At 41.4% G+C, this 15,330-nt stretch overlaps 1 protein-coding gene across 1 annotated transcript; it reads right to left on the bottom strand.

The window, feature by feature from the left end:
- Nucleotides 1–1,710: 1,710 nt before the first annotated feature.
- Nucleotides 1,711–11,188, bottom strand: Ccdc160 (coiled-coil domain containing 160). The gene is made up of 4 exons (XM_090325754.1): nucleotides 11,034–11,188; nucleotides 8,966–9,017; nucleotides 3,200–3,267; nucleotides 1,711–3,096 (listed from the first exon to the last, which is right to left on the bottom strand). The coding sequence occupies exon 4, from the start codon at nucleotides 3,070–3,072 to the stop codon at nucleotides 2,104–2,106; it is 969 nt and encodes a 322-aa protein (XP_090181880.1). The 5' UTR covers nucleotides 3,073–3,096; nucleotides 3,200–3,267; nucleotides 8,966–9,017; nucleotides 11,034–11,188; the 3' UTR covers nucleotides 1,711–2,103.
- Between the last annotated feature and the right edge of the window lie 4,142 nt (nucleotides 11,189–15,330).

Genomic DNA, 15,330 nt, shown 5'->3' with positions numbered 1-15,330 from the left:
GAATTGAACCTGGGTCTTTGTGCAAGCTAGGCAAATACTCTACCTGTAGGCCACACTCCCCTCCCTGCCCCCAGAATCTTTTTTTTTGCCAGCCATGGGGTTTGAACTCAGGGCCTGAGCACTGTTCTTGGGCTTTTTCAAGGCTAGAGCTCTACCACTTGAGCCACAGCCCCATTCTAGCCTTTTTATGTATGTGGTACTAAGGAATAGAACCCAGGTCTTTGTGCATGCTAAGCACACACTCTACTAGGCCAAACTCCCGATCTCCAGAATTTTTTTTTAAGAGACAAGGAAGTCAGGTTCGGTGGCTCATACCTGTAATCCTAACTACTCAGAAGGCTGAGATCTGAGAATCTTGGTTCAAAGCCAGCCTAGGCACTAAAGAACAAGAGACTCTTATCTCCAATTAATCACTAGCAAATGGGAAATGGAGCTATTTCTCCAGGGTAGGGTAGTAGCCTTGAGCTGAAGAGCTCAGGGACAGTGTCCAGGCCCAGAGTCCATGGCTGAGGGGAGAGAGACAGAGAGAGACACAGACACAGAGACAGAGACACAGACACGGAGAGACAGAGAGAGAGACAGAGAAAGAGAAAGAGATAGAGGTAGAAGGATCTCACTCTCTTCTGGTTCAAGCAATCTTCTCAGTCACCTAAGTGCTGAGACTACAGTTGTATGACACCATGTCCAGCTATGAAGACAACCTGGAAGACCCGAATTTTCTTCTTCTTTTATAAAAGTTACAGTCCTAAAAATGGTTAAGTAGTTACTCAGAAAGTTGGCAATAGAACCTGAGTACCCTGGCTTCCAGTTTGGAGAATTTCCCATCAGGAAAGATACCTAAAACTTGACAATTGTATTCCATCTCTGCAGTTTGCGGTTACATTGCTTCATTGGATTTAAAGGTACCGTGCAAATACAGCTCTAATTACGAACAAATGGAAAGCATCAACTAGCCCATCACTTCTACTTCACCATACATATAAAACAAATTATCATTGCCCAAGCCCCTTAAAAGAATTGGATGTGTATATCAATCAAACTGTCTGACTCTAAGCTTTCCTACATACACCTTCTTTCACTACTAGCCTGGTAACAGAAATCAGCAAAGGACTTAGAAATTTTCCCTTGGCTGAATTTTGGAAGAAATGGGTAAACAACGCCCCTTGCTGGTCAACACAAGAAAATACAAATTCACTGCTGACAAAAGCAGGGCCCTGTCGAAGGTCACAGCAAAACCTCTAAGCCCATGGAACTGGGAAGAGTGGTGGCAGGGTGTGTGTGGGTGGGAGAGAGAGAGAGAGAGAGAGAGAGAGAGAGAGAGAGAGAGAGAGAGAGAGAGAGAGAGAGAGAGAGAGAGAGAGAGAGAGAGAGAGAGAGAGAGAGAGAGAGAGAGAAAGAAACAGCCTTTTCCCTGAAATGCTTCCATGTGCTTAACTAAGGTTAAGGTTAAACCCCAAAGCTAGCACTCTACTACTTAATCTACAGCTCCCCTTCTGGCTTTTTCCCCCAAGGTGGTTAATTGGAAGTAAGAGTCTCACTAGTATTCTTGCCCAGACTGGTTTTGAACTCTGATCCTCAGATCTCAGCCTCCTCAGTAATGATTAGAGGTATAAGCCACCAGCACAACAACATCAGATTTGTTTTTGATACCCCATTAAGTTAGAATAATCTATAAGACTCATGAGTGTTTGCTCTGTTTATACACACAAACAGAATCTTTATTATGCACATCAATGAATACAGATGGATGACTTCATATGTTAAGGACAGGTTGCTCACAAAGTGCTAAAATGGGGTTGATTGGTTTTTGACAGTGATCTCGTGAATCACTATGGTGTTGAGTGAAATATAGATATAGATCTATATATGGATCTATATATAAAAGAGATTTCCAAAGATGGTTTCGCTTTGCATTCTCATAGTAACAAGAAAGAAAAAGCAAAAGCTTTGAACATTAATAGCTATATTTTTGCAGATATCTGGATTCACCCAAAGTGGAAATTTCATTCTGTCTCATAGATATTAAGTAGCATAGCAAGATTGTGCAATAAACATTGATTTGGCTTGATGACTTGCGTGGTAAAAAGGCTTTTTCTTTTAAACTTAAAAAAAGTTCCCTGAAAACTGGTCAATGGTACTTGATGACATGGTCACTGAAGCCAAGTGCTTTCTAAGCATCTCCAGGGCTTTGTTATTTTTTTCTTGCAGGGCCTTCTCAGCTCTCAGTTCGTTCTTAATGACATGGAGCTCCTCTCGAATCTTGGCCATTTCTGTTTCGTAATACAATTTGATTTCTTCTTTAATGGATGCATGTCCTAGTTCAGTTTGATGTTTTAACTCCCTCACAGCTTCCTTTAAATTTCTGTTCTCCAGGTTCAACTTGTGAATGACTTCTTTGGCTTTCTGTAGCTCTTCAGTTAAGCTCTGTACATTCGTGGTCTTTGGAGATAGGTTATTTTTTAAAGCTGGTAGTTCCCAGTCATTCTTGAAAAATTTGCTTTCTTTTTCTTTGAAATTGATGGGTTTTATGAGGATGTCTTGCTTAGAACTCAGAAGTTCTTTTTCTGCATTTTCAAATTCCTTCTCGATTTTTCTGCACTTCATATTAAGTACTTCCAGCTCTCTATTCAGAATATTCAGGCGGAGGTGTGGAGACATTTCTTCCACGATTTTCTTCCTGGCACCTGTTGGTGAAGTGGGTAATTCCCTTTTACTCCAGATAGAGGACTCTTCAGTGGTTAGACAGCTTTCTTTGCCTGAAACATCCAAGGTTGATGATTCACAGGATGCAGAATTGGTGTCCACTTCATTGTTTGACAGATTTATTGCTCTTGGTCTTAAGTTTGATACTGGCTGTCTTCCATTGAATTGAGATATATATTCTTGCCTTTTCAGTTGATTTCCTTCTTGAAACTTGCTGGAAAAATTATATGTTCTTCCCACGTTCTTGGTCTTCTCAATAGCTATTTGTTCTGAAGATGATTGAGACAAATAAGTATTTTCTAGGACATCATGTGCACTAAAAAATGGAGTAAATATATTCTCTTTCCAGTGCTTTCTTCGAGCATCCATTTCGTTAGGCAGGCCTTCCAACTCCTGAAAAAGAAAATTGAAAACAAAGCACATTACTGCCACTGGCAGATGATATCATAGAAAAAAAAAACAAAAAGAGCTAATCATGTTGGCTTCACACACAAACCTAAGGGCTCGCTCTTCTTCAAACAGAATAACTTGGGCCTCAGTTTCCTTCTTTGTACATTGACAGATCTGCAAAAGCAAAGGTCTACAGTTATATGTAGCTGTAAAATTCTTCCATCGTCTGAAATACAACCAATACATTGATCCATATTGCTATTTACTGTGGATAAAGCATGACTTTTCTATGAGGAAAATCGACTGCTTGGAAAGGATAGTGTTTGACCTTGTTGTAATGTGAGGCTTGTGATTGGTCCTTATCCATGTTTGGCTCATGTAAGGTTTGTGATTGGTGGAACTGGAAACCATGCATATGTAAGGCTATGATTGGTTGAATTACTAAGCACAAGCATAATATGCTCCTCATTTGGCCATTTAACCAAGCTTCCTACTCTCGGGGGGGATAATCTGGGAGACTTCTCTCCTGTTTATTGACTCCTTACCACTGCAATATTTAGATCAGTGATACTGATCTCAAATTAATAGGTTAATGTTCTTGACACCTTTGCTTTTAAGGTGTCTACTTTTATTTGTGGTTCTTTTGGATAGGACTCCTGTTTGTGCATTCTTTAAAGTGACTAAAACATCCAAGCTTAGTGCAATGGGAGCTGCTTTTAGTAAAATACACCTTGCATACTTCCTTCTGAGTAACAGCCAAATGCCCTTCTGTCTTGACCTGTAAATTCCTGCTATTCCAGTCTTAGGTAACACTGCCAAGTGTACAGAATTTTCTCCATTTCAACAGCAATGTTGTGATGACAAACCAATGTCAACAACAGAAAATATGGATACAGTCAAATGTGTTTTTGCCAGGTGCTGGTAGCTCACTCCTGTAACCCTAGTTCCCCAGGAACTTGAAATCTGAAGATTGCAGTTCAAAGCCAGCTGGGGCAGGAAATTCAGTGAGAGTCTCATTTCCAATTAACCACCAGAATACATGAGGTAGAGTTGCATCTCAAAGTGATAGAGTACTAGCCTTGAGCAAAAGAGCTCAGGGACAGCATGGGGCCCTGAGTTCAAGCTCCATGACCCCCCACAAAAAATATGGGGGTTGCCTAAATCAACTCTAGCTTTCAGGTGACAGCTTAGCAGCATAACTCACAATTAACACCCCAATTTATAAAAATGAAAGGGTGATATTTTTTCCCCAAAAAAAATCTCGGGGGGAATTTTTCTTCTTAATTTTATAATTTTTTATTGGTATACATTAGCTGTATGATGGAGAGTTTCATTGTGACATTTTCATTCAATGTTACCTCCTGTCTGTCACTCTCCCTTGTGCTTTCCCTTTCCCCCTTTGTTTTAAGAGATTTCAGGAGGCTTAAGATCTGAGGATCATGGTTCAAAGCCAGCCTTAGTACAAGGTCCCTGAGATTCAACTCCAATTAACCATCAGAAAACTAGAAGTGGTACTGTGGCTTAAAGTGGTAGAGAGCTAGCTGAAGAACTGAAGAGCTCAGGGACCCAGGCCTAGATTTCAAACCCCATGACTGATTTAAAAAAAAGAACTGAAAAGAGACTATTATATAACTGGTCTCAGACACATGAAATGCCTTCACTAACGCCCCACAGCCTATAGTGGCAGAATGTGAATCTATGTTTCCCAAGTCAGTGTATGGAAAACAGTATCGAGTCAGCAATTCTCCTTTATCCATCTGCTAGTTTTCATTCCACAAACTAGAGGAAAACACAAACAACTCAGTCTTTTCAAAGGTTAGGTGTCTTTTAAAGAGTCATAAAAAGAGAGGAGAGATGTGGGGGGAGGGTAAGGAGAATTGCCCATGGCCTGTCCAAACACAGAAAGGGAAAGGTTTGCAAATCCTTTTGGAATTTCCCTCCCAAGGCTTACATAGGGCAGGGTCAAGGGGTTTCTTGGCTGTTCCTTTTTTCTCTTTCATTGGCCAGATATTTTTGATATCTTGATCCAAAATTTAGTCAAAGTGTGTGGCAGGGCTCAGACTGGGGGTAAAAGGATCCAGTCACATTTTTCTGATCATTAGTTGCACCATTTCACTAGTTGCACCATTTGGTTTCAATGCAGAAGAGTGTGGCATTAGAACTCTTAGGCCAGCACAAGGACTATGCTTTGAAATGCTGGTGGTCCTCTACCTTGGCCTGGTAGTCATTTCACTCTTGATAAACTTCACTAGGTCATTTGTTACAGCACAACACAAACACGAAGGCATTATTAAAACTGGAAACATGGCTTTCAACTGAGCAGTTGTGCCCATTTCTTTTTCTTTCTTTCTTAGTTTCTTCTTTCTTTCTTTCTTTCTTTCTTTCTTTCTTTCTTTCTTTCTTTCTTTCTTTCTTTCTTTCTTTCTTTCTTCCTTTTTGCCAGTTCTGGGGCTTGAGCTCAGGGCCTGTCCTTGGACTTTCCTCAAGGATAGCACTCTACCACTTGAGCCACAGCACCACTTCCAGCTATTTTTTTTCTATATATGTGGTACTGAGGAATTGAGCCCGGGTCTTCATGCATGCTAGGCAAGCACTCTACCACTCGGCTACATTCCCAGTCCCAGTTGTGCACATTTCTTTTTTCTTTTCTTCTTTTGTATGTGTGTGTGTGTGTGGGGGGTGGTCATGGGCCTTAAACTTGGCCTGGGTGCTGTCCCTGAGCTCTTCAGCTCAAGGCTACTGCCCTACTCCTAGGCCTGGGCATTGTTCCTGAGCTCCTTAGTTCAAGGCTACCACCCTACCCTTCAACCAAGCCCCACTTCCATTTTCTATAGATTAATTTGAGATAAGAGTCTCAGGTTGCTTTGTGCTGGGGCTGGCTTTGAACCTTGATGTTCAAATCTTAGCCTCCTGAGTAGCTAGGATTACAGGAGTGAACCACCTCGCTCAGCTAGTTGTGCTCATTTCTTATCACAAGTATTTGTCCAACAACTCTCCATTGATACACAAGGACTGAAGTGTGAGGGCAGAAGGCCCCAAAGAAATTTAAAAATCTAAACAAAGAAGCAAGAATACAGATGAGAAAACAAAAGTCATATGACCATAATAACTGTAGTACTTTTCTTTTTTCTTTCTTTTTTCAGGTGTGGGACTTGAACTCTGGACCTGAGTGCTGTCCCTGAGCTCTTCAGCTCAAGGCTAGCACTCTACCACTTTTAGCCATAGCACCATTCCCGTTTTTCTGGTGGTTAATTGGAGATAAGAGAGTCAGGGACTTTGTGCCGGAGCTGGCTTTGAACTTCTTCAGTCTCAGCCTTCTGAGTAGGTAGAATTACAGGTGTGAGCCACCAGTACCTGGCTCTTTATTCTGATAGTTTCATTTTTCTCCATCTTCAGATCTATTCTGCCATAATCAGAGGCAAAGATCTAAAAAGGAAGCCCTAGCCTTGCTTCTTTGCTCGATCATCCATTTTTTTTCTTACTAAATAGTAGGAGTCTGAGCCTTTCTTCTGTTTTCAATATTTCCAGGCAAAACAAAACAAAAGCAAAGCAAAGCAAACCTAAAAAAAAAAAAGAAAACAGAACCAAAACAACCAAAACCATTATTATCCTCTCAGCTTGTCAGAAGATCTGATTTATTTTTGCCCAAAGAAGCCCCCTATTATGTATCTGAAAACCATCACATAGGAAAATAAGGACCTAGCCAGGCAGGTAGCTCACACCTATAATCCTGGCTACTCAGGAGGCTGAAATCTGAGGATTGCAGTTCAAAGCCAGCCTGGGCACTAAAGTCCATGAGACTCTTATCTCCATTTAACTACCAAAAAGTCAGAAGTGGAGCTGTCACTCAAGTGGCAGAGTCTTAGGCTTGAGCAAAATAAACCTAGTGCCAGGCTCTGAGTTCAAGCCCCAGGTTTGGCACAAAAAAATAACGTTGGGTACAATTAAACTAAAGAGAAAAACCCAAACTCAAAATTTAAATGAATTTACTCAGCTTCCTCAGGGAAGAATGCACTCTCCATTTCTAAAAGTTGGATCATATTTCTGAAGCTGAAATGATTCAACCTAAGCAGAAAAATAGTCTTCTGTAAAGGCTAAAATGTTTGCAACTTTAACTGATTGCTTTACCAAAAATATTCCAACTTCCTTCGCTGTGTTTCAGTGGCACCAATAATTTCTTTTTTCTTTGTTGGTCATGGGGCTTGAACTTGGCTTGGGTGCTGTTGCTGAGCTCTTCAGTTCAAGGCTACTACCCTACCCTTGAGTCAAGCCCCACTTCCCATTTTCTAGAGGTTAATTGGAGATAAGAGTCTCAAGTCCTTTTGTGTTCGGGCTGGCTTTGAACCTTCATCCTTAGATCTCAGTCTCCTGAATAGCTAGGATTACAGGTGTGAGCCATCGCGCTGGGCTGGCACCAATAATTTCTTTGAAATATTACAATTAGACTATTAGTCTGAACATTGATTAGCAAAGATGCCCTTGTTTTCTCTGCCTTTTTTTTTTTTTGGCCAGTCCTGGGCCTTGAGCTCAGGGCCTAAGCACTCTCCTTGGGCTTTCTCAAGGCTAGAATTTTTCCACTTGAGCCTCAGCACCACTTCCATTTTTTTTTTCTATGCATGTGGTACCGAGGTATTGAACCTGGGTCTTTGTGCATGCTAGACAAGCACTCTACCACTAGGCCAAACTCCCGGCCTTTAAATTCATTTTTTAGTTGTTTTTTTTTTTTTTTTTGCTTGAACTCAGGGCCTGGGCACTGTCCTTGGGCTTTCTCAAGGCTAGTGCTCTACACTTGAGCCACAGCACCCCTTCTGGCATTTTCTGTGTATGTGGTACTAGGAATTGAATGCAGGGATTAGTATTTATTTATTTATTTATTTCCCTCTGCTTTGCCACAGACTCTTCTTATATTATTATATATAGCAATATCCTGTGATTACCTGGCATCTTTTTTTTTTCTTTTGCCTGTCCTGGGGCTTTAACTCAGGATCTGGGGCTATCCCTGAGCTATTTTTTTCTCTCAAAGATAGTACTCTATCTTTAGCCACTTCTCAGTTCTTTTTGTTGGTTAATTGGAAATCAGAGTCACATGGACTTTACAGCCTGGGCTGGTTTCTAACTGTGATACACAAATCCCAACCCTCTGAATAGCTGTGGTGAGAGGTGAGCTGCAGTGCCTGGCCGCCTGGCTTTCGTAATGGAGATCTAGGAATGAGGACCTAGTAGTAAATAACATGCTGGGAGTGAAAATGAGCTTATTTCACAGCCCTGACCTTTGATATGAGGGGCCACAGCTATATTTACATATGCAGATTCCTATCTTTTGCTTTACCTTTTCTATAAACTGTACCAGTGCTATGGGCAAGACTTGAGAGTTGCTCCCCAATTTTGTTCAAAACTATAAAGAAATTTATTTTTCCATTAAAAAAATTATTTCATTTCTGCATAACCAGAGCCAGGCTTTATGGTTAGGGGCCTCTGGTAACATTTTGATTTTAACTGAGATTTAAATGAATGCTTCAAATGACTCCACTAGCTTATATAGTATTTGAGGGTGACATTTTAGAGCTAGGGCTTTAAATCTTCCCTTGACATTTACTTGGCTTAAAAGAAGTCTTGAGTATACATTTCTTTGGAAAAAATTTTTTTGCCAGCCCTGAGGGCTTGGGCGCTATCCTTGGGCTTTCTCAAGGCTAGAGCTCTACCACTTGAGCCACAGCCCAACTTTCAGATTTTTCTATGTATGTGGTATTGAGAAACTGAACCCAGGTCTTCGTGCATGCTAGGAAAGCACTCTACCACTAGGTCAAACTCCTGGTCCATGACTCTGTATTTCTAAGGTCCATGAGTTAATAGTCAACAAAATTGTACTTACCCTTTCTGAAGTTCAAGATCTTATGCTAGATAAATTTTTCTTCTGGCTTGACCTGTGGAAAACAAAATCCATTGATAAAATGTACAGGAAATAAAATCAACCACGATGTTAAAATCAATGTTGTTTTACCTCACTATGTAGCTGTAACCCATCTGTATATCACCTTTATAAAAATCATTTTTTCCAGTTCTGGGGTTTGTACTCAGGGCCTGGACACTGTCCTTGAGCTTTCTTAAGGATAGCACTCTTACAGCAGCACTTTCAGCCTTTTCTGTATACATTGTACTGAGAAATTGAACCCACGGCTTCGTGCATGCTAGGCAAACACTCCTCCACTAGGCCACACTCCTGGCCCTAATAGTAATTTTTTTTGTCAGTTGTGGGGCTTGAACTCAGAACCTTGGCACCCCTGTCCCTTTAGTCAAGGCTAGGACTCTACCACTTTGAGCCATAGTGCCACTTCTGATTTTCTGGTGGTTAATTGGAGATAAGAGTCTCATGTGTGCCTTTTTTTTGTCAGTTCTGGGGCTTGAACTCAGTGCCTGGGCACTGTCCTGGAGCTTCTTTTGCTCAAGGGTAGCACTCTAGTACTTGGGCCACTCTGCCACTTATGGCTTTTCCTTTTCTGTGGTTGTGGCAATGAGGAATCAAACCTAGGGCTTCATATATGCTAGGCAAGTACTTTACCAGCAAGCCACATTCCCAGCCCCTCAATTTTTAAAATTAATTTATTTACTTATTTTAGTTTTTAAGAAAACCACCATTTTATCTGAAGTACACATTAAAGTTACAAGTGAGCCAGTATAGTGGCTCATGTTTATAATCCTTGCTTGTCAAGGGACTGATTTCTGAGCACTGTGGTTCAAAGCCAGCCAGGGAAGCGAAGTGCTTGAGACTCTTATCTGCAATTAACGTGGAAAAAGCTGGAAATGCACTTGGGGATCAAGTGGTTGTATGCCGGCACTGAACAACAGACAAGGTTAGGGGAGGGCGCAGGGGATGTAAATTCAAGCCTCTGTACCAGCCCAAACGGAGTAGAAATAATTTAATTACTGAAGTTAGGAGTGATACAGTTAAACTGTGATTTGGCTGAAATGTAATTGGTGTGTGCTGTACTCAGGGAAGTAATTTCCTGTATTTAAAGTTGCCAATTCATTTTCCCAACTAATGTGCCAATGTCTTCCATTGCAAAGCAGTACAAATGTCAAATGGGACAAGAATCATGGTAACACAATAATACAAAAAGTATTTCCTTACCTTTAACACCTCTTGAACAAATGGAGCTACCAGTGGTGGAGGTTCCAGTAGCCTAGTATTATTTATGAACAGAAGCTAAAAGCTACAGTCAAAGTGCATGTGTGTGTGTGGGGGGGGATCACAAAGTAATCTCAACTTTGCATTTTAATCTTTTAGGGAGGTAAAGTAAGAGCCAGGTGTTCTGCTTCTCAGGGACAAATTGTGTTCTCTATTGTTAGGCAGATAAGAAGGAAGGTAAGGATATGGGAGAACCATGCAGTGTCAAAAGTTCTTACCTCCCTTCTCCCCGCCCCCTTCTCCCCCTCCCCTCCTTTTCCTCCCCTTCTCCTCCCATTCTTTGATATGAGTGTGAAGTTACTCCTTAGTGGAAGAAAACATCCCCAGTCACCTTAACTGTGAAGGGTGAGATTTCATTAGTATGGAAGTCACACTCTTGTTATAAAGCAGAATCTTTGTGTGCATAGTTTGGGTGGGGGTTCTCAGTGAATGGTTAACAGAAAATCGGGTTGTTGGAGCTTCCACAGGAAAAAGTGCAGGCTGACACCAGGTGCTACTGGTGACATTTTACCTTCCGCATCCCAACCCTATTGCCCCCCAACACACTTGATCCCCACTCCTCCATCCCTAAGCTCACTCCTAAACCTTGATCTTTCTTCTCCTTTTTTCTCCGATGTACGGCTCAAAAAGAGAAAAAGAAAACAAACCCCTGCAGTGAGGACTTCCCGATTCCCCGTGGTTCTGGACTGGGAGTCGGGGGTGGGGGGAGAAGAGGGGTGAAGGGGAGCCCAGGCTTCCTCTTCCACAGACCTACCTGGAACTGGAGGCGCGATCTGGATAGCCCTGTTCACACTTTCCCTGGAGCCGGCTACCATGGACAGGCAGCAGCCCCGCTGTTTGGTGTTTGGCCACCTCGACCTGGCCGAGCTGGCCCGGGGCAGAACCTAGTCTCCGCAGTGCAGCGCCAGCTGGGGGCCGCACAGTTGCCTAGCAACTGGCCCGGCCCGATTTAAAGGGACCAGGCTACTGAAGAAGCACGAGCTTCTTCAGAGCCAGGAACTGGCTGGCCGGTAGACTAGCTAGAGCTTTGAACATGCCCGATGGGTTAGCCACCAGGGCAGCTTCTGCCTGGAGAGAAATAAGTAACAACCGGGATGTTTAGTGTGGATGACAAGAGGTGAGATCCTGCGAGGCGGCTCCTCCCACAAGGGGGATTGTTACGGGGGAGGGGGGGGAGCATCGGAGTGAGTCATAAAGGCACCTGGATTGGCATGGTAGTGACGTGGGAAGGGTGGTTCGGGCTTGATCCCTAAGCTTGTGCTTTAGTAACGTGACATTATGTATGCTTTTTGTTTTTTGAACTTTCACATTCACCAGTGTTCCTAACCTGGACAGCGTAGCACCCCAGCATCACATACCTCAGCACAATGGCTTAACTAGAACTTTCCTTGGGATCCAAAGTCCTAAAGAACTCGAAGTGTATGCTTCTATGGGCACAGAGATTTGATTTGATTTTGTTGTCACAGTGATGTATAGAGGGGTTACAGTTACATTTTAAGGTAGTGAGTACATTATTTCTTGAACATTAAGATCCCTTTCCGTATTTTTCTTTTACTTTCATAGGCACAGACTTTTTTTTTTTTGGAAATTTTGCTCAGTCAAATGCCTTGAACTCAGGACCTGGGCATTACCCCTGAGCTTTTTGCTCAATACAAGCGCTCTACCACTTTGATCCACAGATCCACTTTCAGTTTTCTTGGGAAATGAGTCTTAAGGACTTTCGTGCTTGGGCTGGCTTTTGATCCTCAGTTCTCAGCATGCTAAGTATCTAGGATTACAGGTGTGAGCAACTGAAACCTGACCTTTTTTTTTTTTTTTTTTTTGTAATGTGCTAGTCCTGAGCCTTCAATTCAGAGCCTTAGCTTTTTCTTTTCCACTGGAGGCTGGCACTCTACCACTTGAATTTTAAGAATTTAACGGCCCTGGCTGGCTTTAAACCATGATAATCACATCTTACCCTCCTGACAAGGTAGGCCTACACCCATGAACCACGGGTACCCAGCTTTGCTTTCATATTTTAAACCTTGTTTGAAACTTGTATGATTTGGCTGGGTGATAAACCTACGGTGTTAATTATATTATAGATTTCAACAGTATTATTTTGTTGAATAAATTATCTTCTGAGACTTTGGTGATCCTAGTTCTATGGTAGGGATTCTACAATCATCTCAACGGGTCTGGCCACACTGAGATTGAGGTATCTCAAATAGTAATGTATGATTCATTTCCTTTTCCCTTTTTGCCAATCTTGAGGCTTGAACTCAGGGTCTGAGCACTGTCCTTGGGCTTTCTCAAGGCTAGAGTTCTGCCACTTGAGCCACAGCACCACTTCCAGCTTCTTCTGTGTATGTGGTACTGAGAAATCGAACCCTGGTCTTTGTACATACTAGGCAAGCACTCTACTACTAGGTCAAACTCCATGCCCAGCATTCTTAATCATGTCAGTGTTTTCTAGGAAGCATGAGAATGAAAGGAAATATTGGCTGTGGAAGGAGGTTTAAGTACTCTAAAAATGACAATCTAATTTTATAAGACCCAACAAAGGAGTGACTTAGGAACAGTACCAGGATACGTTTCCAAAGTTCAAAACTTCTTGGGAACCGGATCTAACTGGTGTTTGAGAGCTGACCTTGTTGCCTTCAGGTGCCCGGAGGCTTATTTCTCAGTCTCCCTTTTTCCTCCATAAGGAACCAAAGTCAACAAAGATGGGAGGGAATAATGGGTCTAATGTAAAAGTGTGTTTTATTATGGATTGGTCAGAATTAGTTTGCAGGATTCTGATAAATTTCTTTTCCTTGATACTAAATCTCTGAATGACTTTGTGTTTGTCATTTAATTATCTCAAAAGGACTTTATTTAGTCTTGCTTGATGTAAGATCCCTTATTAATCCAATAAAGAAATCTAACTGCTCTGTGTTTCACTTTCTTCATTTACACAATGGGAATAATTGCAGCTTACCTTTACTGACTGTTGTGAAAAATGAAAAAAAAAACTTTAGGACGTCACACAGAGTAAATCCTAGGCAAAGGATGTCTAGGATTATTATGCTGCTCAATAAATGCATCACAATTTTTTTTTTTGCCTGTCCTGGGCTTGAGCTCAGGGCCTGAGCACTGTCCTTGAGTTTTCTCAAGGCTACAGCTCTACCACTTGAGCCTCAGCACCACTTCCGGGTTTTTTCTATGTATGTGGTACCGAGGAATCGAACCCGGGTCTTCATGCATGCTAGGCAAGCACTTTAACCACTAGGCCAACCTCCCGGCCCGCATCACAATTTTTAAATATAAATGAAACCACACTAAACATGATGATTCAGAGAAGGCTTAGGAACATGGAATCCAAGATCTTGATTCCAAAAATTTTAAACCTTTATTTCAAGTAGACTTCCAAGTTCTCTATAAGCAATCTCAACCTATTCCTATATGCCTAAGGCACAGAAAATTGCATAAAATTAGATATATATTAATATACATTAATATATAATATGTTATATAATGTATATTAGTCTCAGTCCTCGGCCTTTAACTCAGGATCTGGGTGCTGTCCTTGACTCTTTCTTTCTTTTCTTTTTCTTTTTTTTTTCTCAAGACTAGAGCTCTACACCTTAAGCCACAGCTCCACTTCCAATTTTTTGGTGATTAATTACAGGTAAGAGTCTCACACAGGTTCCTGCCTCAGGTGGCTTCAAAGGGCAATCCTCAACTCTCAACCTCTAGAGTAGCAAAAATTACAGGTGTGAGTCACTGACACTTGGCTCTATAATATTATTTTTCATATGGTCGATCATTCCTTCATGTATTCAACCTATCAAATGACAGAGGATCACTAACAATAAGGACCAAGTTTGGTTTTTCAAAGCTACTAGAGACTATGAACAATGTAACATACAACAGCCACTTATTTTCTGGACACTTCCCAATTTTGAGATAAAGAAAAGCACTTGATAATAATCACAGAATCATACAATGAAACCCAAACTGGGACATTAAGATCCAGAGAAGGAATCATCCACTCGTTGATTGCACAGCAAAATAGCTGTTTTCTAGGTTAAATAGTTTCAGTTTAAGTAGTTTCAAACTTGGAATCCTTACAGCAATGAAAACATATACATTTATAAGCATCTATCACATGTAGATAATCTATCACTGCTGCAGATAATATTTTTTTAGTTTTTTTTTGTGAGCACTAGGCCTTGAACTCAAGGCCTGAGAACTGTCTTTGGGCTTTCTCAAGGCTAGAACCCTACCACTTAAGCCATAGCACCACTTTCAGCTTTTTCCATGTATGTGGCACCAAGGAATCGAACCCAGGTCTTCGTGCATTGTAGGCAAGCACTCTGCCACTAGACCAAACTCCTGGCCGCAGATAATCTTAATATTTAACAGGTATTATATGTCATGTCTTCTATCTCAGTACATTCTGTTAGCTGTACCTTTATAGTATCTGTAGATTTTTATAGTCTTTTAGCATCTTTATCATATTCACCTGGCTCCTGCTCTGATTTCTTCACTGGACAATTGTAAGAGCCTTCTAACAGCTTCTGTATTTGCCCACTGTGTTCATTTCACAGGATTCCTCTAACAATGTATCACAGACCTGGGAACTTAAAACAATAGCTACTTATTCTTTGACAGTTCTGGAGGTATAGAAGTCCAACATCAAGGTCATTTGGAGATGGTTTCTTCTAGGAGAGACTCTCTCTGACTGAGCTTCTGGCCATTATCAGTAATCCTCTGCCTTCCCTTCTCTGGAGCACTATCTTTCCAGTCTTTGTATCCATCGTGGCTCCTCTCTATGTGTTCGTGTACTTTCCCATGATCATCTTCTGTCAATTGAGTCTGTGTGTCTCAGTTTCTCTCATCTTAATAGAACTCCCAGTGTTGTATTAGAACCCATGCAAATGCAATATGACCTCATTTTTACATGATTATATTTGCAAAGACCCAATTCTCAATTACTGTGGTATTTACCAGTATCAAGGATTAGTACTTGAATGCAACTATTTTTGCTCATGGGGCTTGAACCCAGGGCCTGGGAGCTGCCCTGAGTT

The sequence above is a fragment of the Megascapheus bottae genome, chromosome X (genome assembly GCF_031878675.1).
Source record: "Megascapheus bottae isolate mThoBot1 chromosome X, mThoBot2.hap1, whole genome shotgun sequence".
In the NCBI taxonomy this organism is placed as follows: Eukaryota; Metazoa; Chordata; class Mammalia; order Rodentia; family Geomyidae; genus Megascapheus; species Megascapheus bottae.
This window is presented reverse-complemented; position numbering and strand designations above follow the sequence as displayed.